The sequence below is a fragment of the Rhinolophus ferrumequinum genome, chromosome 12 (genome assembly GCF_004115265.2).
Source record: "Rhinolophus ferrumequinum isolate MPI-CBG mRhiFer1 chromosome 12, mRhiFer1_v1.p, whole genome shotgun sequence".
Lineage (NCBI taxonomy): Eukaryota > Metazoa > Chordata > Mammalia > Chiroptera > Rhinolophidae > Rhinolophus > Rhinolophus ferrumequinum.
The window spans coordinates 52738627-52764666 of NC_046295.1; the positions used below are offsets into that span (position 1 = coordinate 52738627).

The 26040-nt window shown below is 44.6% G+C and overlaps 1 protein-coding gene across 5 annotated transcripts in view; it reads right to left on the reverse strand.

Annotated features, from left to right (window-relative positions):
* Positions 1 to 26040, reverse strand: part of PAX5 (paired box 5) — a 188873-nt gene that overhangs the window by 62346 nt on the left and 100487 nt on the right. For 3 of the 5 annotated variants that reach the window (XM_033123658.1, XM_033123660.1, XM_033123659.1), the window contains exons 7-8: positions 21675 to 21731; positions 15673 to 15802 (exon numbers count right to left, since the gene is read on the reverse strand). In XM_033123658.1, coding sequence (XP_032979549.1) covers positions 15673 to 15802; positions 21675 to 21731 — 187 coding nt within the window. The remainder of the gene's footprint in view (positions 1 to 15672; positions 15803 to 21674; positions 21732 to 26040) is intronic. The other 2 variants (XM_033123661.1, XM_033123662.1) reach the window with 1 other exon arrangement.

Sequence of the window (26040 nt, forward strand, 5' to 3'; positions counted from 1 at the left end):
GAGCCTCAGTTTCCTCTTCTGTCAAAAGGGGAAGATCAAGTGTCTCTCTGCCACCCTCCCCCACAAGAATGGAAGGAAGTTATGAAAAATAACAGATATAAAATCACTCAGGAAGCTGTAAAGGCTGGTGCCCATGGAAGAAGGTATTAGCACACTTTTAGGATTCGGTTTCACTGGACACTTCCCTTGCCCACCTTAGACTCAAAGGACTGCCATCTGCTCCTTCTTTTACAATGGGGAGGGCTTGCACTGTCCTCCCTAGGCCAGGTTGCCCCTGGGATTTTTAAAGTCACCATCCAGTTGTTCCCATCACCCCTCCCAAAACACAATCGTGACAGTCAAGAAAAGAAAGAGGAGAGGGGAAAAAAATCCATAAAGGCTCAGCCAAGCGGTGGCCGGTGGAATTCTCCAGCTCCTGACCACCAGTTAGTGACGTCAGGATTTATAACTGTATTAAATGGTGTGACAGGCAGCCTTGATATATCAGTTCCCCCTTCTTCCCAAATCACAGACAATAAAAGCTTTGGCAGTGAAAGTCATTCATCATCATAAAGACCCGAGACATCCCAGTCATCAATTTCACTCACATCCTTAATACACTGGAGAGAGTGCAGAAGTTGAGCACCTCAAAAAGGGGGGAGGAAAAAAACATGAAGGAAGATTGAACAGGAATAATTACAAAGGTCAAAGAAGGGATTCCTCTGGGGAGGGGGGTGCCATGGCTCCTGCCGGAGGTATGTATGCTCAACCCACAGAGAAACCGGGCAGCTGCTAGGTGTGCTCCGGGCAGCCCAGACAGGCATCGACCTAGCCCCGTGAGCCTGAGTTAGGAGCCAGCTGAAAAGAGCTTGGGACCAGACGAGGGAGTGTTGGGGAGACAGAGAGTCTTACCCTGGGCTCTGTGACTCCAGGCTGAGTTCTATACGAGTCTTTTACTTCATCAGACTCATTAGTACAAAACAAACTCAAAGATAATAATAAAACCACAGTATCTGTTTAGAATCTACCCCCCATATTGGTACAGATGGCTATTTATGCCAGCTGTGGTCTTTTGGGGGGCAACACCTTTTGAACAACTATCCGGACTGACACTACTGGTTGTGAAAGACACTGTAAGAGTGCCAGGTCACCTGGGAAAGAGTTACTGTCCAGGGTCCTTAAGCACACCCTCTGCCACCCCCACCCCTCCCTTGGACGCTTTGGATACCCGCCCCAAATCCAGCCACCAGGACCATATGTAAGGCAGGGATCCAAGAGACGAGGAGATACACCTCAAGGTTCCATTTGATTAGGCGAGTCCTCTTGCCCAGCCCACTCCAGTGTGAGGGCCAGGACAGCCCAACAGAACCCGAGCTCCCACTCGCCGGGGGGGTCCTTGCCAACCTGCCCAAGTGCCTGGGACAAAGCTCCAACCCCTGACCAGCTGGACTTTTACTTGGCATCTTTTTTCCTCTCAGGCAGGCAGGGCAATAAAAGATGAGATGAGAAAGCCGGAAGCCGACTGGGTGTGGTGTGAATGAAGAGTTGGGAACTTGAACGGACTTGTTCCTACAGAGAACCAGAAGTTAAATGGCAGGAGTCTTCCACGGGCACTTGACCAGTGAAAGAGGAAGAAAGTCTATTTACGAAAGGCAGTGCCAATTATTTTTCTTTTGCTTTCTTTCCTGAAAACAAACAACAAAAGGGAGCTTTGGTCTAGGTGGGGAGTTGCTGGAAGTGCCAGTCCCCCCTCAGGGAATAACCTGAGGGGAAGTTGCTACAGGGGCTGAGAGCCATGGGGTTGCCAAGGAGTTGCCAGGTGACCTGGCCCAGGTAAGAACATGCCAGAAGGTACACAGCATAAGTTTTCCAAGAAAGAAGGAACAATGATACCTTTGTTGTCTGCTCATCTACTCAACAAAGCTCCGCTAAGGACCTACTGCGTGCTGAGGCCCAGCTCGGCTGGGCAGGTCTGTCTGGGTGCAGGCTGGTTTATGGGGTGCCAGCTGTTGGAGAGTGAGTCAACCTAATGCCCTTCAACAAGATACTACCCAAGGTTAACGCTTGTGCACTGTTGGTGGGATTGCAGACTGGTGCAGCCGCTATGGAAAACAGTATGGAGGTATCTCAAAAATCTGAAAATGGAACTACCTTATGATCCAGTAATTCCACTCCTAGGTATCTATCCGGAGAAATCCAAAACTTCAATTCAAAAATCTTTATGCACTCCTATGTTTATTGCAGCACTATACACAATAGCTAAGACATGGAAACAACCAAAATGCCCATCGGTAGATGACTGGATTAAGAAACTGTGGTACATTTATACAATGGAGTATTATGCAGCCATAAAGAAGAAAGAAATCTTACCATTTGCAACAACATGGATGGATCTAGAGAACATTATGTTAAGTGAAATAAGTCAGACAGAGAAAGATAAGTACCATATGATCTCACTTATTTGCGGATTCTAAAGAAAAGAATAAGTGAATGAACTAATCAGAAACAGTTTGGGAGACAATGAGGAAAAACTGAGGGTTGCTAGATGGGCGGGAGGGGTGGGGGGTGGGGGGGAGGGTGAGGGGATTGGAGGGCAGTCGGTGACCACAGGATGGCCACGGGGTTTGAAAATTAATCTGGGGAACGTAATTTGGTGGTTACCAGAGCGTAAGGGGGTTGGGGGGTGGGGGATGAGGGTGAGGGGGATCAAATGTATGGTGTTGGAAGGGGAGCTGACTCTGGGTGGTGAACACACAGTGTGATTTATGGATGATGTGATACAGAATTGCACAACTGAAATCTATGTAATTCTACTAACAATTGTCACCCCAATAAATTAAAAATAAATTTATAAAAAAAAAAAAAAAAGATACTACCCAAGGTTAAGACAAGCCAGGTCAGGCACAGCCCCCGCAGGTGGCTTTGTTTGTGGTCTATTCTCCATATCAGGCTCTGCCCAACTCAGACCTCCTCTGGTCATTTCTCCCGCCTGCCACTGACACACCAGGTAGATGAGAGGCAGTGTTGTACAGAGGGCAAGTGTGTGACCTCTAGAATTTGGCTGCATTTGAAACCTGGCTCCACCAATTAGGAGCTGTGTGACCTCAAGCAAGTTTCTGTACTGTTTTGTGCCCAGTTTCTGCATCTATAAAATGGGGATAAGAAGACTAACTCCCTCATAGGGGTCTTTGCAGTTTAGACAAATTAACATATGAAAAAAGCTTAGCACAATGCCTGGTGCCTTAGGAGTGGGAGGCAAGTATTAGTTTTCACCCCTGCTGTTGACTCTGGGTTTTTAAATCCTGTTCAGGATTGAGATCAGCTCTGCGGGGAGAGTCCTTATCCTAGCCCCTACCCTAGATGCCAGTGCCCAAATAGGTGGCTTGCCACCCTGTCCTTGAGGTGGGCATGTGACACCATCCTGGACCTGGGTTAAAAGAGGTTTACAAAAGGAACTAGTGGGTTTGGAAGGGCAAACACTTCTCTGGATGGGCAAGTTCTGACAGCAGTGGGTGCCCCTAGGGATTCATGCTAAAACCAGCCTTACCAAACATTTACAGAAGATCTGGGGTGGAAGGAGAAGTTCTACAGCCTCTCAGGTAATGAAAAGAAAAGCTAACAGAGATGAATTAGAGAGAGAGTTTTTAACTGGCTGTGAACATTGGGGGAGAAAAAGGCAGCAGACCAATAGAAGCGAATGCATTTGGAGAGAAAGAATAATTGTGATAATATCTTGCATTCAAATGTCCCTTATGCTCATCAAAGATGTGTGTATGTAAATGTGTGAATCATGCCAATAATCTTGACAATAACCTAGGAGGGTGGGGTTTGGGGAAATTAGTAACAACCAATCATTGTAGACAGCTTTGTTCATCCATCCATCCATTCTACAAGCACTCCTACTATGTTCCAAGCCCCGTGCTAGGGTGTGCTGGGGAAGGCAGAGATCACTTAGGACCTCATGGTCTAAAGAGAAAGGTAGGCTGGACACAAAGAATCAAGGCACACTGGGATAACAGGCAGGCTGATCCAGGGCCCATCCAGGGCCCCGATGAGGGGGACATCACTCTGTGGGGTAATTGAGGAGGGCTTCTGAAAGAAGTGCACCTGGGGACTGCTTTCTGGACACATGCCCTGAATGCCCGTGGCAGAGACTGGCAGCCTGCTGGTTCCCCAGTCCTTCGTCAGGTGTCGTGATAGCCTTTCACAGGCAAAGCCCTGCCCCAGCTCACATTCAGCTTCCTGCTGGGGACACAGGACCTGAGCACCTGCCAATCAAGGTGGCATGGGCTCCATGAGCTCAAGAGAAAGTGCACAGCTCTTTACAGCCTTCAGCTCAGGTGCACTTCCCCACAGTCCTGCCAGGAGAGGAGGAGCCAGGATTATAAACCCCTCGGGCAGATGTGAAAGTTGATGTTCAGAGAGGGGCAGGGTGTTCCCCAAGTCACTGGGGAGTTATGGCAGAGCTGGAATGAAGATCTGTGATCCTGATTCCAAGTCAGCCCAATGCTCTCCTTTCACAGCAGACTGCCACCACCTCCACGCCAATGACAGAAGCATCGTCAGCAGAGGAATCAGCAGAAACAAAGGCTTGGAGTCAGGACCTGTTATGGCTAAGTTGGAAGGTGGTAAAAAGACAGCCCTGGATCAGCTTCCACAGACTCCAGCCAGTGGTCTAGCTGTGCTGCAGGTGAATGTGAGAGATCTCTGCTTGGATACTTCTGATGATATGGAGCTCACTACCAACAAAAGCAATACTGTATGGGGTTAGGAGAAAATGAGCTCTCCTACTTCCTGCGGTGTGAACTCAGGCCATTTCTTTAAGTATTAATTGGGACAAAAATAGTACCGATGTTTCATGGAGTAAAGGATTAAATGAACCAAAGCACATAACAAATGCTCAATAAACATTAGCTATCATTGTTATTATCTCCTGAGGGAGCCTGTTCTGGTTTCCAGGAGTTCAAACTGTTAAAAGAGTTCTCTGTGCTCAACTGAAGTTTGCCTCCCTGTGGCTTCCTCTCCTGTGCTCCTAGCAGCCATACCTCCTCCCTCACAGCCCTGGTGTGTCTAAGCCAACAGTCCTGGGTCACTGTGGATGACAAGGTTCCCTGCTCTCTCCCCTTCCTGGACCTGGTCCTTCTCTACCTGGAGCCCTGAGTATCAAATACTGAGAGAGATTCACTCCTTAGCCCTGAGGCTACGGATTCTCTAGCCCATACTGCTCGAGAAAAGTTCATGATGGTTCATCTAGAACATTACAGATAATGACGATGGAAGTTCTGTACCTACCAACATATTGAAAGTCCATAAAACATGAAGTAAAAATTTCAAAAATTGAACAACAGTATATGAAGAGTAAAAACCTGTTTATAGGAAATAAACTATGTCTGTATAACCTGATATATGTTTTTTATGCGTAGAAAAGTTTCTGGAGAGACAAAATATACCAAACTGTCAACTCTGACGATACCAGAAGAATGGGTTAGGAATAGAGTGAGAGGATAAGGTTACAGGTTGGAATACATACTTCTGAGCCACTTGAATCTATTTTACAATGAGCGTGTATTACTTTGTGATTAAAAAGGAATTATAATAGGGGGTTTGAGAGAGACTAAAGCAAGTTTCAGAGCAGAGAAACCAAGAGCGTGTGGTTCCCCAGAGCAGCTTAGACACGGCGTCCTCCACAAAACGTTCCCCAAACCCCAGTCCAAGAGCAGCAATTATTTCTTCCTGCTCTCAAAAGCACTTGGCTTCTTTCATGGTCCTTATCTTTCTTTTTCTTGTTTATTTTACTTGTTTTGTTTCGTACATGTACCCATGTTTGCCTCCCCTGTCAGGTTATGAATATGTTGAGGGCAGGGATTTTACAAACCTCAAGACCCAGTCTAGGTTATGATCTGACATGAAGGAGAAGTTAAGTTTTGATGGAGAGATGAGTGAGTAAGTGAATGAATGAATGAATGAATCAATGAATGAATGAATGAATCAATGATGAATGGCGGCAGCTCTGCTAATTGCCGGGGCACTACAGTTTGGTATATTTTATTTTCCTGATAATGGCAAGGCAGTGGAGATCTCTGACCAGGAGAACAAGCTATTTTCAAATAATGAAATCAGTATTTTAGTAAGATGGATCACAGCCGGGTAGGCCGGGAAGCTGGAGGCCCAGAGACCTGCTCCAAGGCTATTTGGAAAGGTCGGTCTCCAAGCTGCCTGCAAGTGTGAAAATCTATGAGTGCATTACCAGGATGGCCATCCAACTTTGTTTATTTTTATCCTACAAAATACAAGGTCAGACACAACAAGAGCATTTTCTGCTGAAATTTTTTTTAAAATTGACACTGCACTTTACACAAATATTAATTCTTTTATCAAAAAATAGTTCTTGGCAACACTATGCTAACCTGAAAGCAAATCATATTTTCCTTTGATATGCCTTTTAATTACAGAGATGCTTGAATTTCATTTTGGCTTTAAAAATGATCAGCTCTCCAGCGTCTCTGAACCACTGAGTATCCTTCCAAACACGAAGATCCCCCAATTCCAGGTTTCTGTAGAATCTATAACTCTGAGTCTAACAATCCCAAACCAAATATTTTAAACCCCCATCAGATTCACCTTGCATCTTCCTGGAATGCAAATAGACTTGTATATCTGGGAAAGTCCCAGTCTTGAATATTGAGTTTTCTCTCTAGGTTGTGATCCCGTGAAGCAAACCCACAACGTTTAGGTTTGGAGAGAGTGTAACATCACGGCACTGGGATCAAATGCTGTGTTTTTCAAGGACTTTGCCCTCAGTGACCCAGACCCTCCCCGTTGGATGGCTTACATATTGAGCTGCTATGTGGGGAAAACCATTCCAGGCAGGGAGAACAGCCTGATAAAGACCTGGAGTCAGAGACAGGCAAGGCCAGGTGGACAGCCTTCCTGGCTTGACAGGAGGGGGTTTCTGTTGGACAGGAGTAGGAATAAGAGGAGACAGGAAGGATGGGGCTGGAGTAAGGTCTTAAACTCCAAAGCCCACTTGGGCCCGCAGGCAAGGTAAGAGAGACAAGCTGGCCAGGGAGAGTCTGGGACAAACAGGAGTGCACAGCTTATCTAGAGGGGCAACCACTTCTCGGCTCTACCTGAGTGTGGCCACATGGGAATGTGGACCCAAGGTGGACAAGTCTTCCAATTTTTAAAGAAAAGTTAGACATTTTAATCTTTAGGTTAAATCTGATTTCTAAGGCACTTTTAAATTTAACTTTTGACGATATATTGACAAATATTCAAAGTATCAAAAATGATATTTAGTAAAAAGTCCTCTTCCCACATCCAGTGCACACGTTATTAAGTTCCTGAGCAGCCTTCCAGTGTTTCTTCATGCATGTGTGCACAAGTAGATATACATTCCCACTGCCCCCGCTTCTTTCCACAAAAGGTAGCACCTGTACACATTATTCTTGATTTTTCCATGAATAATTTAACTTAAAAAATCCTTCCCGATCAGGACATAAAGAGCTTCCTCATTTGTCCCTACAGCTGTACAGCACCTCATCGTATGCGTGAGCTCTTCTTTATTTAACCAGTCCCCTACTGGTGGACATTTGGGTTGCTCCCTGATCTTCAAAATGTTAGGGTTTTTTTTTGTTTTGTTTTGTTTTTAAGTTTAAAAACACTATGCGACCAAACAACCTTCGGGTTGCACCATGGGGACACCAAATATCAGCCAAGGGATGTTTTGGGCAGTGCTTAGGTCTGAGTTCCGAGCACAGATGCTGGCCTGGACTTTGCAGACACCTCAGCTTCTGGCTTGCCAGTGGGGAAGGAGATCACTTCAACAGAGAACACCTTTAGGGTAGTCCTATTTGAAGCTTCTTTGCCTTTGATGCAGTGAAATCCCCATCAAGAGAGGTGACCAAGCCCTGATGTAGAATAGATCCCTGGGCTGGGTGAAGGGTCGAGCCGCCTAACGCCTGAAGTTAGTGGAAACCAACTTCAGGACTCCCTGAGGACTCCCTGCGTGTGGGCTCGGCCCAACTGGCAGTGGAGAGGGAACTGAGACTTGGTCCCGCCCCCTTGGCATTTCATTCACTCATTCATTTATACATTTAAAAGGACTTTTCTGAGCCCCTGTATCTTCTATCGGGAATGCCTTTCCCCCAAATCTTCAGATGCTTCTTATCGTTGAGATCTCAGATCAATGCCACCTTTTTAGAGTGGTTCTGCTTCATCCCCCGACCTACCCCACTCACCCTTGCCCCTCAACCCCAGTTTCTTTCTACTCTCTCCCCCAGTTTGTTTCCTTCAGAGCACATGCCACTATGAAATTACATTACCCATTTTTTCTGTTTGCTGTGAATTGTCTGGCTCTCCCCAGCAGGTAAGCCCAGTGAGGGCAGGGACTGTCCACCACAGCAACCAACATACTCCCAGCAGGGCACAGAGTGACAGTCCACTAAACAGTAACCATTGCTATTCGGCTCCCTTTCCAATGCACACAACAACCCTGACACCCAGCAACTTCCTCGGGGTTCCTAGGAAAGCTCCCTGGCTGAGCGTGGTTATAGGGTATTATGAGAACTATAGCTTTCATTGTCATTTTCCCAGCACCTTTTGGCAGCCTGGATACACAAGGCATTTCTCGTCTTTTTGCTTTTATTATTCGTTATGATTTTACTCTGAGGGAAGAGTTATTTAGTGGGGTCTGATTGAGCCTCAAAATGGCTCATAAAAAAACAGGTCAAAAGAACTGTTCCCCATGGAGACATAGATGAGCAACCAGCATTCAGGGCAGGCTGGCACCTGGCCAGACTTTTTGGTCCACGAGTCCAGGAAGATACTACTAACTACCATTTATTGAGGATTGACCCTGTGCCAGGCTCTATGCTAAGACCCTGCATGGCCCACACATGTAATCCTCACAGGAAGCCTGGGAGGGAGTTCAACATCAGGCCCCACTTTACAGACGGGGATCTTGGCATGGAGGCTAGTAACTTGCCTAAGGTCACCTACTAGAATAGGGTGAAGCTGGGCTTCCAGTCAGGCAGCCTGGTTTTCCTGCTGATATTCTCAATTATATGCTAGAAGAAATGCCCCCTGGAAATTTAAACTGGAATTTCTTAGTCCATTGGGCCACATAATGGCAGCAGGTTATGGAGGCCAGAGCCCTGGGTGAGCCCCAATTCCAGTTCCTTGAGCAGGTCACCTCCCCTCTCTGGACCTGAATCTCCCCAGCTCGGGAGTGAGCAGTTAGACAACGTGACCCTCCCACCCTGCCCATCTGTGGTCAGGATGTTGACCCTGGGGGAGTCTGGGAAGTGCCAGTGCTGGGTAGCTGACCCCTCCAGATCTCTTCCCACAACTGCCCACACACACTCAGATGCTCCCTGGGCGGCTCTCAAACCCTTGCCCCCTTAGATCCTCGTAATAGCCAAAGGAGTCAGGCAGGGTAGAAATTACCATGCCCATTTCATAGATAGGAAAACTAAGGCTCAGAGAGGTCAATCTATTTGCCAAAAAAATAGACTGTTACGTGGCGGAGAAACCCATTCCTCTGATTCCTGGTCTGGTGATCTTTCCTCCAGCCTTCAACTATTACTTAGATGGAAAAGGCAGAAGTTTGGGCTGCCAAGTTTGGGAAACTGAGGCTTTAGACATTGAACCTCAGGGATACAGAAAGTTGGAATTGGTAGTCACAGGGACTTGGCAGCCATTTTGTCTGTCTTTGTGAGTGCTTTGTGTGTGCCTATGTATGGTCTCTGTTGTTTAGAGGGGACAGTGCCCAGGGGGATCCTTAGTCCCCAGGGCCTCGGTCATCCACCAGGCCAGTATTTCCCAAACTTTTTGAGCAGAAGAAGCCTCCCTCAGTCTTCTCCTGTCATTCCAACCTGCTGATGCAGAGACGGTCCTCAGGGGAAGGGGCCAGCAAGGACACAGGCTGCCCTATTCCTCTTGTTCTCCCAGGTAAAGGGTCAGGTGGGCACAGCTGGGGGCAAGATTGCCGGGACCTTCACTGGCATCCCACTCAGTATCCTCCCTGGCAGGTAGGCACAGTAGCTGCCCAAGCAGCAGGCCTGTGGCCCAAGGACACACCTGCAGGTCATTAGTCCCAATCAAGAAGGGCCCACACTGCTGACAATGCAGGAACTGGCTGGCCATGTCACTGGTTTGCAAATGGTGAATAGTTTCTGAACCGTGGCCCTGGCTGGTAGAGTAGGGGTTTAACTTAATATTTAATGTGGCATATAAACGACAAAGAGAAATCTACTCGTTCTCTAATGAGATCTTCCCTAGGCAGCCTGGAGTGTGAGGGCCAGGATGGAACAGCATGGAAGCCACCTGTCCTTCCCCTTCCCTCCCAGACCCCAGGCTGGCACGTGCCATCCAGGCTAGAGCCCTGGGATGGGCTCAAGTACAAATGTGGGAGAAGGTAAAGTATGGGGCTGGAAGACTCAAGCTCTCCCCTGAGGAGTTCAAAACTGTGTCAGCACATCCCCTAACAGGTGGAATTAAATTAAGGCCACATGGGGACATGGAAGCCCCCCTAACAGCCTTTGGGGGCGTTCCTTCAAGGGATTCTGACAGTTCTCAGTGGGGTTGCCAACTGCCCCCTAGAGGGTGTTTTGAAAATTTGTGGGGGCTTTTATATGATTGAGGAGTAATATTGGCTTGTAGTGGAACAGTCTCATTCAATAAAGAGTGTTTCATAGTCCCGTACTATTGTCATGGCCTGCCAAACATTCATGTACACGAAAAATCTGTAATTATTTGAATCCACAACTGGACTTCATTTACATATAAATGTAAACTTGCAATTTCCACGATCTTAATATACACTGGATTTTCTAGGAGTACAACTACCATGTAAACCTAGCAAAGCACGTACCTTGTTTTACTTCTAACTTTGCCAAGAGTTTGAGGCAGTATGAGTCCCTACCTTCACACTCCTGCATACGTCTGTTTCGGAGCTGTTGCATTCACCGTGATCCTGCATGGCGCACGCCCCAGACTACTTCATTGTGTCTCGCAGTTAGATACGCAGAGGACACACTTATCAAAGTACACAGCATTTAATTATAAACAATTCCTTTCTCCTTCATCTCATAGTTAAGATGTTATTTTGATTTTATTTGAAATTAAATATGAAGATAGGCTATATTTTTTATGAACGTAATTTCAGGAGAGTAAAGAGACAATGTTACTATTTGCTATCCCAAGGGGATGCTTGCTATCCCAAGGTGGAACTAGGCAAAGAACCCCAATTTGAGTACAGCACCACAATGCCCCATCAAGCAGGGAAAAGGACTAGGGATCTTCTCTACTGAATTCTCATATACACACACCTCACCTGCATGAGTGTGTTTGTGCCTCTGTGTGTATGCCCTTTATATTTTTTCACACCAATGGGATCACACTTAACATACTAGTCTACAAATTGTTTCTTTACTTACAACTATATCTTGGACATTTATTTATGTCAGCACAGATAGATCTATTTCATTCTTTTTAATGGCTGTGTATTATTTTGTTGTGTGAAGGAGCCATAATTTATTTAACCAGCTCCTACTGACACACACTGTGTCATTTCCATTTATTTGTCATTATAAAAATTCTGTAATTAATATACAGATGTGGGTATCACTGTGCATCTGTGCAAATAGATCTGTGAAATAAAGTTCTAACTGTGCATATAAAAAGATTAGAGAGTAGGTATATGCATGTAAAATATTGATAGATTTTGCCAAATTTCCCTCCAAAAAAGATTGCACTGATTTATACACCTATAACAGTATATGAAAATATCTATTTCTCATACCCTCTCCAACACTGGACCTCAAGAAACATTTCAATTGTTTTTTAAACTGTTTCATGATTGTTGTAATTTGCAGTTTTAAAATTATGAATCAGGTGCATGCCTTTTCATGTGCTGTTGGACATCTGCATTTTTTCCAGTGAATTTCCCATTTAAATTCTTTAACCTGTTTTTTTCCTACTGATTTTTTTCTTATTAATTTCCAAAAGCTCTTTATATATCAAGAAAATTAGCTTTTCGTTATCTGTGTTCCACTTGTTTTCCCCTAATTTTGTTCTTTGTCTTTTGGGTGTTTTTCCATATATACAAAAGATTTACACTTAAACAATCATTTATATTACTTTTGTCTTTTATAGTTGAAACAGATTTTAAAAGGCCTTCCTCACTTTATGATTATAAAAAATTTCCCTCATGGTTTTTTTTCTCTCTAGTTCTATTATAGTGTTATTTATTTATTTATTTACATTTAAAGTTTTGATCAACCTGGAATTAATTTTGATATAAAGAATGAGGTATGGATCCAACAGGCCCAAGTACCTCAACACCATGAACTGAGTGATTTATTTTTTTCTCCATTGATTTGAAATGCTGCATTTGTAAATGTCCACATATATTTGGATCTATTTCTGGACTCTATGCTATTTCGTTTGTCTACTTACTTCAGTTTCAGTAATAAATGGTTTTAATTGTTGTAGCTTTCTCATAATGTTTTTAAATATGCTGTTTTACTCATTTCTCTCTTTCAGAAATTTTTCTAGCTATCCTTGAGTGTTTATTTATCCAGTATTTAGTGTCAATATTTATCTAGTATTTAGTGGAACTTTTGACAAGTTCCAAAAACAAACACTCTCTTGATATTTAGATTGGGATTGCTTTCAATTAATAGATTACTTAAGGGGAACTGACATCTTCATGATATTGGGTCTTTCTACTTAAGAACAAACTGTATCTCTCCATTTATTCTTTTATGTTTCTTAGTGGAGTTTTAAAGTTAAATTTATTCCTCAGCATTCTATCTTTTTGGGGGGGGGGGTTGTGCTATTGTTAATGTTTTCTTCAATTATGTTTTCTAGCTAGCTATTGTTTATTTATGAGAAAGCTAATGATTATATTTATAATATTATCTAAATTATATAAATATTACATATTTATAATGTTCATATTTATAATTAGAATATTCTAAATTTCAAAATTAAGCATAATTCTTACTTTGATCTGGGATATTTACATTCTTTTTCTGCTCTATAATGTGACTTTAAAATTGATAGATCAAAATACAAATGATTCTTTGGCTAAGGGTTTACCTGAAAAGCCAGCCCACATCCAGACCTGAAACCTGGGCCTACTAAAGCCTTCTACAGACCCGTGGATGGCTAAACCACCCAGCTGGCTTTTAACACCAACTTTCTAGATCAGGGTGTTCAACTCAAATCCTTTCCAGGTCAGCTTGTGAGGTACATGAGAGAGCCATGTCTCAACGCTGCCACCACCCCTGGGCCCAGCAGTCTCCACCTGACCTGTTCCAGATCCTCACAAAAAAAAAGCATTGTCTTGAGGGGCTGCTGCCACAGAGCCTCTGCCTACCTCGACCATGTGAGAATATGGCCCAATGTGGCCACATCTGATTTTTCAAGGGAAGACAAAAATTCAGATTTTACCTTTTTAAATGTGACTCAAATTGTAAAGAGCCCTACGAGTTATGTGAGTCTAACTAATGATATCTGTGGGCTAGATTAGCCTTTTGGCCAGCTGGCCACCAGTTTCTCTCTTCAGTAGAGAAGGGTCTTGTTTACTGGCTTCATCTAAATGGGCTTGTGCATGGATGGTGGACTAGAATGTCTTCTTGTGATCTACCTAAAGCCAAGTTTTCCAGCATCCCCAGTCCCAACAACGAACCTTTCCTCTGCAGAATAGTCCCCTCGGGGATCTCATTTGATCCTCAAAATGCCCTGAGAGACCAGAACCATTTTACAGATGGAGAAACCGAGGCTCAGAGATGCATGCAAAGCCAGACAGCAAGAAGGTGAGAGTGTCAGTATCAAACCCCAGATGACCTGTGTGCAGAGTGCGCGGCTATACAGGCCCTGGTGTTCAATTTTAACTCTGCTGCTCACCTGTGATGAGTGTAATTGCCCCAGGCCTCTGTTCCTTTGTTTATGAAATGGGCATGAACATAATAGTACCCACCTCCCGGTGTTCCTCTGAGGGTAAAATGAATTTACCTAGCAGGGTACCTGTACTTAGTAACTACTTCATAAAGTGAAAGTTACTATTAATATTAACTAGTCCAGGATCCTTTCCACTCTACCACCCCCACCTCCCTAATTATTTGTACTTCCTTGAAAAGAACAAGGACGAAGATCTAAGGATTGAGAGCTGACTCCAACTCTCCCCCTTAACCCTTTCATTGCCCCTCCCTGAGACTTGGTTTCTGTATCTGTAAAGTGGGTATACTGTCCAAGGTCTTGTCACAGACCCTTGTGACACCAGAGAAGAAGAGCTCCTATTACTCTGACTGAGGCTCCCCACACCCTCCTCCCTGCCCCATTGTTGGCATCTTCCCGCCTGCAGTCTCAGCTGCCCTCCAGGCTCTTGCCTATCTCAGGTGGACAGGGGACCAAGTCACTCTTATCACTTGTGGTGCCCAGATCTGCAAACAGGGCCCCAGCTGCTTCTGCCTGAGCCCCACCAGCCCCAGTATTATCAGCACTATTACCCCGGGTCTCAGAGCTATGCCTTCCCTGCCTTGAGAACTTGTCTCATCCAGTTTCCTCCCCTAAATTTCTAACCCAAGTCCAACCTCCAGCTTCCCTACTGCAACCACAGCCTACCTGCATCTCTAAGAACCCCGATCTCTGACACTATTCACTATATCCTGCCTACCAGCCTACAGGACATCCGGCCACCTCAGGCTGGACCCAAAGGCTCTGGCCCAAGTGCTGCCCTCAGCCCCCCAGTGTCTGTCTGTACCATATCCCAGACTGCCTCCTGCCTGCCAGGTTGGACAACCTCCCAGAGCTAGCCTCTGAGTGTGTCCCCGGGCTTCTGGAACAGTGAGGGGTGTCTGTCTGGGTCCTTCCAGTCCCAGAAGGTGGTCCTTCTGCAGCCACCATGAGAGGGCTCTGAGAAATAATGACAGCGACGTGCATTGGGTGCTGCTGTATGCGAGACAAGAGTCTAAGCACTATATGCATTAACGCATTAATCCTCACAACAACAGTAGGTGCTATTCCCATGTCAGAGGTGAAGAAACCCAGACCAGAATTCTTATATAATTTACTCGAGATCACACAGTTAGTCAACGGCAAGTTCAAACGCAACTGTGTGACTCCGGAGCCCAAAGTCTTCATCGTTACGCTGACAGCTAGAGAACCTGGCCCTGGGCCTTCCAGAAAGGCAGCTGTTTTGCATACACCAAGCACCGTCCAGCCTAAACCTGCTGCCCTTCTTGACTCAGCCTCTGCCTGGAAATCGGAAAGGCCAATGATAATGTCCCAGGAGACCCACTCACCCTTGGCGCCAACAAGGGCTGCGCTTCTCATAAGGGGGATAAATCCCAGACCTTTGAACACTCAGCCCCACACACAGGGGATCCTGAAATCACCAGGTCCCCCTGCCACCCATCCCAGGCTCCAGACCATGTGGCATTTGCCTGCCGTCCTCCAGCTTCATCAGAACAATCTGCAGCCATGTCTCCACGCAGCCACCACCCCTGGCCCCAGCAGTCTCCCACTGACCTGTTCCAGGTGCTCATAACCTCATTAAAACAAAAATGGCCAGTCAAGTCCAGAAGCACCAAGACGCCATTCTTCCCACCACACAGGCATTCTTACTCTCTCTCTCTCCCCACCCCCGCCACCATCACTCACCCACCACACCCCAGCTGCCCTCACCTGTCACAATGGGGTAGGTCTGCGGCCCCGGCACACTGCTCCCGATATCAGCGGGCGTGGGGCTGGTCAGGTTGGCCTTCATGTCGTCCAGCCCTCCAGCCAGCGAGGCCATGGCTGAATACTCGGGGGTCTGAAAAAGGAAGCAAAACAGACGTCTCAGCATTGAGACTCCAAAGCACCCCAGCCTAATGCCACTGTCACATTCTGGGCTCATCCACCTAGCAAGGCTGCCATGCCAGAGACAAGGCCCTCAGGGGGCTCATGAACACCCAGGTGTAGAGAGGGCAGATTGAGCTCAAGAGAACAAGACAGTGCCCAGAAGTGACGATCCTGCCCAGGGGAAGAGGTGGGCAGGATTCAGTGCAGCTTCACAAGATTCAAACCCGGCTCCTCCGTGGTCTGCAGGCTCCCCTCGCCCAGCCCCAGCAGCCAGAGACAGCCATCCTCTCGGTGCGGGGAGGAAGACATCAGTAACCAAAGGCAAGGCAGACAGACGAGCCTTATCACCAAGAGGCTGGAAAGAAAGGGTTCGGATTCTGTGCTTTTAAACCACAGACATAGACTTGCAGAAACAAGGTTAGCAGGAATTTGGGACATCATCCAATCCAACTTCTCATTTCACAGATGAGTAAACTGAGGCCCGCCGGGAGAGGGGCTTTGCCCAAGGCTGACAGGGAAGAATCCCAGTCCAGGGCATGGTTCACCATAACCTGTCACCCCAAATCCAATACATCAGACCAACTGAGCCACAGTTTGGCAGGTGTTTGTGAATTCTGGAAGCGGGTAAACACCTGGATGCTGAACACTGGGGTGCACACATCGCATTTACCAAGTCCATGCCAACCGTGCGCACGTGGCCCATGAGTCACACTCCTTTCTTTAAACCATTTCATGAAACCAGAGCTTGTGATGAGTCATTTCCTTGTCCTACCAGCCACTGCCAGAATGGCCTCCAGAGAAGGCTGTGAAGATGCCACCTGGGTCTTCCTAGTCAAGGACAGGTTAAATTATAAGCATGAGTGACAGGTGTCTTCCTCCCACCCAACCCCCAGGCCTATTTTCAGGTAAAGCAAATATTTGCAAACACCTAAGCCACAGGATTTGGTGGTGCGTACCAATCTCTGGTGTGAGGAATTCCCTCCAGGACCCTGGCATTGTCAATGGAGGACACATCCCTGTCTGCAGAATTATGTACTTGGCAAACAGGGACAGGGAAGCAAGTGGTCCTCTGAAAGGAGTGGCAGGCACCCTGGGCAAGATGGCAAGGACTGAGTCACAGGGAGGGAAACTGGAGGAGCCATTGGGCAAGTAGCAGGCAGAGTGAACTCAGACTCAGGCACATTTTGACACTTCTCTGCAGATGAATTAAAAAGTGCTTCTTGCTCAGCTCAAATGCCAACCGGGGAGGATGGCAGCTGTGAGTCCAGAAAGTACTGCAGGTGCAGCACCCTGAGATGTAGTCTCACTGAGGACAACTTGTCCAGAGCTCCTGGGCATTTCAGGCTTCTCCAGTGGAGGCTGATTCCGAAATGCAGAGAAGAGCACAGGCCCGAAGCCAGCCCGGTTCTTCTAAGGGAGAAGCATAAGATGGGTACACGCCTCATGCTATCAGGAATTCACTATAACATTGCAGGAATTGAGACAGTGGGGGATTGGCACAGGGACAGATAAATAGACCAATGAAACAGAAGCAAGTCCAGAAACTGACCCACACATATATGGGACCCCGATATATGAGAGAGGTAATGTACGAATCAGTGGAGAAGGATGGACTCTTAATAAACAGTGTGGGTAACCGGTTATCCTTTCAGAAATGGGAGGTGGGGGGAAGAAATGGGATCTTTACACCAGACACAAAAATCAATTCCAGGTGGATTCGAGACCTAAATGTGAAAGGCAAAAGTATCTAATGTCAGCAATAGGTCTGGCCAAAAATCTTTGCGAACAAAGCTGCCCTTCTTGAAAAAGGAAACAAGTGATCCTGGGATGCTCACACAGGACACTCAGTCACTGTTAGGACAGTAGTGGGTCCCAAATATCCTGCTACCCTGCTCCAATGTCTCCTCCTCCAGGAAGACCTTCCTGACTACCATTCTCCAGGTCTCACTCTGCTGACCCCGCCAGGTGGTGGCAGGACAATAACCATAATCTTCACAACCGTGCCTAAAGCTCACATTTATCAATCACTTACTCAGGAGCTTTACCTGTATTACCCCATATAATCCTCACAATCACTCCATGAAGCAGGTTCTGTGTTATCCCCTTTTATAGATGAAGAAACTGAGACTTCTATGATAGAGGGGAAGTGGCTTCCCTAAGGTCACACAGCGTCGAGGTGCCAGAGCTAGGATTCAAACCCAGGTCCATCTGACTCCAAAGTCTTGAAAATCACCCTAATTATTTTCATACCACAACATGTCCTGACCCTTTAACAGATATGAAATCAATCTGTTAGTACCAACATTCTAAAAATTGAAATTAGAATGGACTAGAACAGGAAATATCCAAGGGTTTCACACATAGAAAGAGTAAGTCCTGTTTGTGAGTCTTTGTTTCACACATTAGTGGATATGCATAGACTAGGTGGAGATGAAAATATGAGTACATTTCTTGCTATAGGTCACAACCAGCAAAGTCTTCATTTCATGCAGCACGGAGCTGCTGGGAGAAGGTCACTCTCTAGACTTCGTCCTCCGTAGAATGGGACGTAGTCATGGCATCAGCCTCCTGCTTTGCTAAGAGAGAACTTGGAAGTAAAGCTCACAGAAAGGAACTCTTTCAGTGCAGCCGTGTGCAAAGACAAAGGTCAAAATGCCTCTGATAAGGTATCTTCCTAGATGGCATCGTCTGGAGTTTCTGGGACCCTGGGGGTGGAGATGGTGCCTCCCTCCTTTCTGTGTTCCCGAGTGGCTGTTCAGCGGTTATTGAGCCTCTCTTGTGTGTAAGGTGGCGTGTGAAGACCAGACATGCTCCTTGACCTTCATCCACAAACCCCAAAAGAAAAAAACACATGGGCCAGAAGCTCTATCAAAGAAGGACAGGAGCACAGAGCCATGAATTTACACAGGGTGGAAATGGTCAGGAAAGGTTTCTCAGGGCAGGCTATATTTAACCTGGGTCTGAGCAAGCCCTGACCCCCCAAGGCTGAGCCGAGCCAAAGGAATTCTCAGAGGTAAGAGGATAGGAGTGACCCAGAAGCAGGGCACGTACCAAGAGTTGGAGGACGTGAAAGGAGAAAAGGTAAAGATGGAAAGGTCAACAAGCTGGGATTCGACTGTGACAAGCTTACACAATGAACACGTGGATAAACGAATGAATGAGTGATGCTTAGGAGGGCCAGGCAGTGTGCTCAGCATCTTGGCACCCCTGCCCACCCCACTGCCAGGCCTGCCCCCCTCCTAGACCCCTGCTGGACAGCTGGGTTTGCAGGGGAAAGCCACTATTTCCCCCAAGAAAGCAGAGTCAATCTGGGCTTAAGAAAATTACAAGAGGGTGGCCAACCTCTTAAGCCTGCCTCTTAATTTCTTTAATATCCACATAGAAGGGCCTTTTTGCTATTTGATCTTGTTTTTGTCAACAAATTCCATATCAAAGTTTGTCCAGTGGCTTCAACAGTTGGGTTTGGATCATCTTTTCAAGACATGAAATATTCAACTTGTATTATGCATGTGGTGGAAGGTCCAAAGAGCCACTCACCCAACCACCGCTGGCTGCCAGAAGATGAAGTGGACTTCCCTAAAGATCTGCGGCTCCAGGAACAACGGGACTCGGAAACCAGCCCTCACCACCCGTTAGCATCTATGGCTCCCACAGGGCTAGCCCGAGCCAGTCTCTCTTCTTTGGTGGGATTCCCACAGCTCTGACTCTGCTCCTGCATGAGCCAGGGGATGCTGTCCTTTAGTTTTGGTGTGCGATTATTCCCTCTGTCCTAATCATCATCTGGGCCTCCAAGCTGCCTGTGATTTTTAAAGGCAGCTGCACCCTCCCCAGTCTCCTGGGCTCCCTGGAATCTCTCTACACCAGGGTCTGCTCCTCCTCCACTCCAGGGACCATCCTACCTCTGCCTGGAGGACCCATCTCACTCATTCACTTAGTGATCTCCTACATTGTCCACAAGACCCAGCTCAGATGTCAGTCCTCAGGGAAGCCAGACCTGGGCCCCACACTCCTACGAAGAAATCATGACTCCCTTGTCTATGCTTCCATACTTGATTGCATTTTGCACGGACCTCCATTATCCTTCTTCCCACCATGTATAATGGCTGTTTGTCTATCTCCTTCCAGGTTGCCTTGAAAGCATGGAATATGGAACATCCCTATAGCTTCCTAATGGCTTGTTGAGTAAGTTAATGTATGGTCCAGTAACATGACATTAGCCACAACACTCAAAAATTCACTGGGGAGTGTTTCCACAAGAGCTCTAAGTGATATACTACTAACCTCCCACCTCTACTCCTCATCAAATAGACTGAGCAGAGCCAAAGGAATTCTCAGAGGTAAGAGGATAGGAGTGACCCAGAAGCCTCTACTCCTCATCAAGTTGATGGCACCTCATCAAGTCAGGTGACCAGAAAATAATGTCCTTGTATAGCATTAGTTAAAGCCCCTGGAGAGGTGCCTTCACTGGTCTGTGATGGAATATCAGGCGTTCAACATTGGTTAGAAGCAATCAAAGAAAACAGCCACACAAAGAATTCCTTTTTTTTTTAACCCCTGGAGACATGCCCATTAGAATATTCAAGTTCCATGTCAATCCCTCCCACAAGTAATTATCAGGAAAAAAATTTTTCTCTTGATGAATAGTTAATTTGTCTTTGATTAAACAATGGGAACATTGGAAACCACTACATGTCCCTCTTTGCCTTGGCTGCCAGGAAGCTCAGTCAAATTCAGTGCTCAGTTGCCACAACTACATCATTGTTGGCACCCGGTGCAATGATCTTCCCCTTTCCTCTATATACCTCTGAACTTTTTTCAATCCTAACTAATTTAGATACACTTAATTATTTATTTTGCAAGACACCTCAAGTCCTCTGTGAAAGTGAAGGCTGGGAGAGGTAGAAAGAATGATAAAAAAAGAAAAAATTGGAAGGAAGATCAGGAAAGAGAGAGGAGAAGAGAAGATAGAAGGCATTATTGGTACCTCTTTTCCTGGTTACAGGAAGCCAAGGGCTGAACAGTGGGGTGCAGAGACCCTAGGAATGCACATGGACACATATGTATAAGTATGTCGGTGCCCCACCCCTGCCCCCACCACCCCCCAGCCATTGACAGTCACAGGCATTAGCTGTGTCCCACATTCCTACTTTTCTGAGCTCTTGGAGTCCTTTTTTAGGATGTCATTTTGGGTTTCCGCTCCCTTTCCCTCAGGACCCCCTGTTGCTGTCCTTGACGATGACTCAGGAAGAGAAATGAACTGAGGTCAGCAGTTCAGACTGTCCACTCCGATGCAACCAACTAGGATAAAATTTCTCTGCCTATTGACACAGACTTCCGTAGGGCCTCAAAGTCAAGACCACCAGGTAATCACACCTCCCTCACAGACACCATGCTCCAGATGATGAAAAGTCTTGCACTCTCAAAAGTCTGAGCTAGAAGGATACCCAGAGACATCTTTCCCAACTTGGAAAAACGAGGGTGCGGGGAGCTCATTTTTATCTGCAATATTTCTAGCCTTTGACACCGTGGTAGAAAGAAGAGTGAACTAGGAGTGATAACGTGAGGTTCTTATTCCAGCTCTGCCTCTTTGTCACCTGTGTGACCTTAGGCAAGCCAGGTGAGCTCTCTGAGCCTCACCTTCCTCATTAATAAAACAAGATTTAAGTCTAACCCCTTGCTGCCTGATTGCCAGGGTGACTGTGAGGATCTGAAAGAAAAGGAAAAGGATAGTACTTCGGAAACTAAGCCATATGAAGGGTTAAGGAATCCTAGAAAGGGACTCAAGGAGGCACGTGCCCCAGGAAAGTGTATGCTGGGTGTCATTTGGGTCCCTAGGAAATTACCTGGAAAAGGACTGCCTGGGGCTGCACCAAGTATTGTCTCATCAGCACGGGGCACCACTGCCATAGCATGGAGGAGAAAAGAAACACAGACACGTGAGAAGGAGGGCAGCACGAAGGAGGGCAGAGCAGGGGGACGAGGCTTCAGGGCTGGCTACCTCAGGTGGCCACCTTGGACCATGAGGCTTCCCCATCACCTGCTGAGCTCCTCCAGGCTCAGCGCTAGGCCTCAGGTGGCCCTCGGGAGCTGGGCCAGAGCCAGGCCAACCACTCCCATCCTGAGACACCAGACACCTACCCACCTACACACCTACGCCGAGGGGATGGAAGCTGGAGTAGGGGAGGCGTGTCCCCAGGGCCTGGCCTAATGACCTGAGATTGACGAGGCAGAGGGGTCTGGATACCTGAGATAGCTGGGGTGGGACAGGGGTCTGGGGGTAGGTCTCTCTCTTTTCCGGTCTCTCCTTCCCCATCTGTCTGACGACTTGCAATTGATCTCTAAGTCCCCAGGCACCACTAATGCTCTCGGCCTCTATAACTGGCCACATGACAAAGTACAGGTTCCCTCTTCAACAGATAAATACTAAGGCAAGAAAAAAGAGATGGAGGGGATTCTCTAGGTTAGAGGAGACTTAGAGATGCATCAATCAATCGCAATGTGGACCCTGATTCCAACAAACTATAAAAACTACAACTGTAACTAAACATTATGATGCAATGAAACATTAGAAAAGGCAAACATCACTTGGGTATTTGATGACATTATGGAATTTTCCAACTTGTTAGGTGTAATACTGCTATCACAGGTATGCTTTTTAAGGCCTCATCCTTTTTTTTTAATATAGAAAATAATTAATTTATTGAATACATATATATTGAGTTTTCTGTTGGGTTCTGAAGGATAAGAGAAAGAAACATGTAGACACAAAACCCAAAGGACGCTGAGCTGATTGTAAGGTCTCCAGAAACTCAAACAAATATTGGGCCTTCAGTATACTTACTCAAACAACTTTATAAATCTCTTCCCTTTTATAGTGCTTAACACAGTTTGTTCTTATTTGTTGACTTGTGTGCCTTTTAAAAATATTCATTTCCTCTGTTAGGCTGTAAGTTCCATGAGGACAGGATCACCACTAGTTGTCTGGCCATATTTTCTCAGCACCTAGCATAATATCTAGCACAGAGAAATACTCCATAAATATTTTTGAATGAACCAAATAAGTGAATTCTAGGGGAATGGTAGCAATACAGTTATTTTAAGAAATACTATGTAATAATAGAAAATAACCATAATAATGGTGAGTGTAGTCATGTTGAAAATATTCAGGACATAACATTCAGGGGAAAAGACATCAAACAATGCTAGAAAATTGTACATAAATAGTAATCTCTAATATGTGAAAATAGATGCATAAGCAGAGGAAACATATAAAATGTTTCCTGAAGGTTTTCTTTAGTTGGTAAAATATGAATTAAATTCATTCGCTTCCTTTGTATGCTCAATATTTTTCAAATTTTTTGAAAGAATCTAATTTTCCATTTCAGATGATTACAAAAACTAACAGTAAATGTTGTTGACAATAGGTCCATCACAGAGTTTGGGGAAAGGTTTAATGATATTGTGAAGGTATTAACAGAGATTATGGCTAAAGAGATTATGATCATTCTGTTCATTACATGGTTTAGGGGAAAGATTGGTCCTGACTCCAGATGATGTAGGACTTTCAATATCGGGGCTTAAGAATAGTTTTTAAAAAGGGGGTTTTTTAATAGCCTTAAACAACTACTTAAGCACCTAGTTATTTTATTTAGTATGGGGTTTTTTTTCATTATCAGTTTCAGGTGTACAAAACAACATAGTGGTTAGACATTGACACTCCTCACAAAGTGACAGCCCAACAAGTCTACTCCATCTGACACTGTACACAGCTATTACAATACTGCTGACTATATTCCCTATGCTGCATGTTACATCCTGTGAATATATGTTTTTTCAATTATAATTGACATTCAATATCATTTTATATTAGTTTCATGTATACAGTATAGTGGTTAGGCATTTATATACTTTATGAAGTGATCCCTCCAGTAAGTCCAGTACCCATCTGACTACACATGGATTTTACAATATTGTTAAATGTATTCCCCATACTATATTTCACATCCCCATGATTATTTGGTAACTACCAATTTGTACTTCCTAATCCCTTCACCTTTCTCACCCATCCCTCCAACCCCTCTTCCATCTAGCAACCATCAGTTTGTTTTCTGTATCTATGGGTCTATTTCTGTTTTGTTTGCGTGTTTATTCTGTTCTTTAGATTCCACATATAAGTGAGATCATATGGTATTTGTCTTTCTCAATCTGACTTATTTCACTTAGCGTAATACCCTCTAGGTCCGTCCATGTTATTGCAAATGGTAATATTTCATTTGTTTTTTCATAGCAGACTAATACTCCATTGTATAAATATACCACAATTTCTTTATCCAATTGTATATTGATGGGTATTTTGGTTGTTTCAATAACTTGGCTATTGTGAATAGTGCTGCAGTAAACATAGGGGTGCATATATCTTTTCAAATTAGTGTTTTAGATTTTTTGGATAAATACCAAGGAGTGAAATTGCTGGCTCATAAGGTAGTTCTATTTTTAATTTTTTGAGGAACCTTCGTAATGTTTTCCATAGTGGCTACTCCAATCTGCAATCCCACCAGCAGTGCATGAGGGATCCCTTTTCTCCACATCCTCACCAGCACTTGCTGTTTGTTGATTTATTGATGATAGCCATTCTGACAATCTCATTGTGGTTTTAATTTGCATTTCTCTGATTATTAGTGATGTTGAGCATCTTTTCATATGTCTATTGGCCATCTGTATGTCCTCTTTGGAGAAATATCTATTCAGGTCCTCTGCCTATTTTTCAGTTGGGTTTTTTGGTGTTGAGTTGTATGAGTTCTTTATAAATTTTGGGTATTAAGCCCTTATCAGATGTATCATTGCCAAATATCTTCTCCCATTGAGTAGGATGTCTTTTCATTTTGTTGATGATTTTCTTTGCTGTGCAAAGACATTTTAGTTTGATGTATTTTTTTATTTTATTTTTTCTACCATTTGTTTATTTTTTTCTTTTGTTTCCTTGCCCGAGGAGATATATCAGTAAAAATATTACTAAGGGTAATTGATGTCTGTTTACTTCCTATATTTTCTTCTAGGAGTCTTACGGTTTTGGGTCTTACATTTAAGTCTTTAACCCATTTTGCATTTATTCTTGTATATGGCATAAGAAGGTGGTCCAGTTTCATTTATTCACATGTATCTGTCCAGTTTTCCCAGCACCATTTTCCAGACTGTCTTTGCCCCAATGTATATTCTTGTTTCCTTTGTCACAGATTAATTTAGGCATGGATTGATTTCTGGGCTCTCTAGTCTGTTCCACTTATCTATGTGTCTGTTTTTATGCCAATACCATGCTGTTTTGATTGCTATGGCCTTGTAATATAATTTGATATCAGGTAGCATGATATCTCCAGCTTTTTTCTTTCTCAGGATTGCCATGGCTGTTCGGGGTTTTTATGGTTCCGTATAAATTTTAGGATTATTTGCTCTAGTTCTGTGAAAAATGCCATTGGTATTTTGATAGGGATTGTACTGAAACTATATATTGCTTTGGGTAGTATGGACATTTTAACTATGTTTATTTTTCCTATCTATAAGCATAGTATATGTTTCCATTTATTTGTATCTTCTTTAATTTCTCTCTTCAATGTCTTATAATTTTCTGAGTACAGGTCTTTTTCTTCCTTGGTTAAATTTATTCCTAGGTATTTTAATTTTGATGCAATTGTAAATGGGATTGTTTTCTTAATTTCTCTTTCTGATAGTTTGTTATTGGTGTATAAAAATACAACTGATTTCTGAATATTAATTTTGTATGCAGCTACTTTACTAAATTCATTTATCAGTTCTGATAGTTTTTTGGTGAAATCTTTGAGGGTTCTCTGTATATAGTATCATGTCATCTGCAAATAATGACAGTTTTACTCCTTCCTTTCCAATTTGGATGCCTCTTATTTCATTTTCTTGTCTGTTTGCTGTGGCGAGGACTTCCAGTACAATGTTAAATAAAAGTGGTGAAAGTGGACATCCTTGTCTTGTTCCTGAATGTAAGTAGAATGCTTTTAGCTTTTCCCTGTAGAGTATGATATTAGATGTGCATTTGTCATATATGGCCTTTATTATGTTGAGACATATTCCCTCTATTCTCACTTTGCTGAGAGTTTTTATCAAAAATGATGCTGGATTTTGTCAAACACTTTTTCTGCATCTATTGATATGACCATATGATTTTTATTTTATATTTTGTTT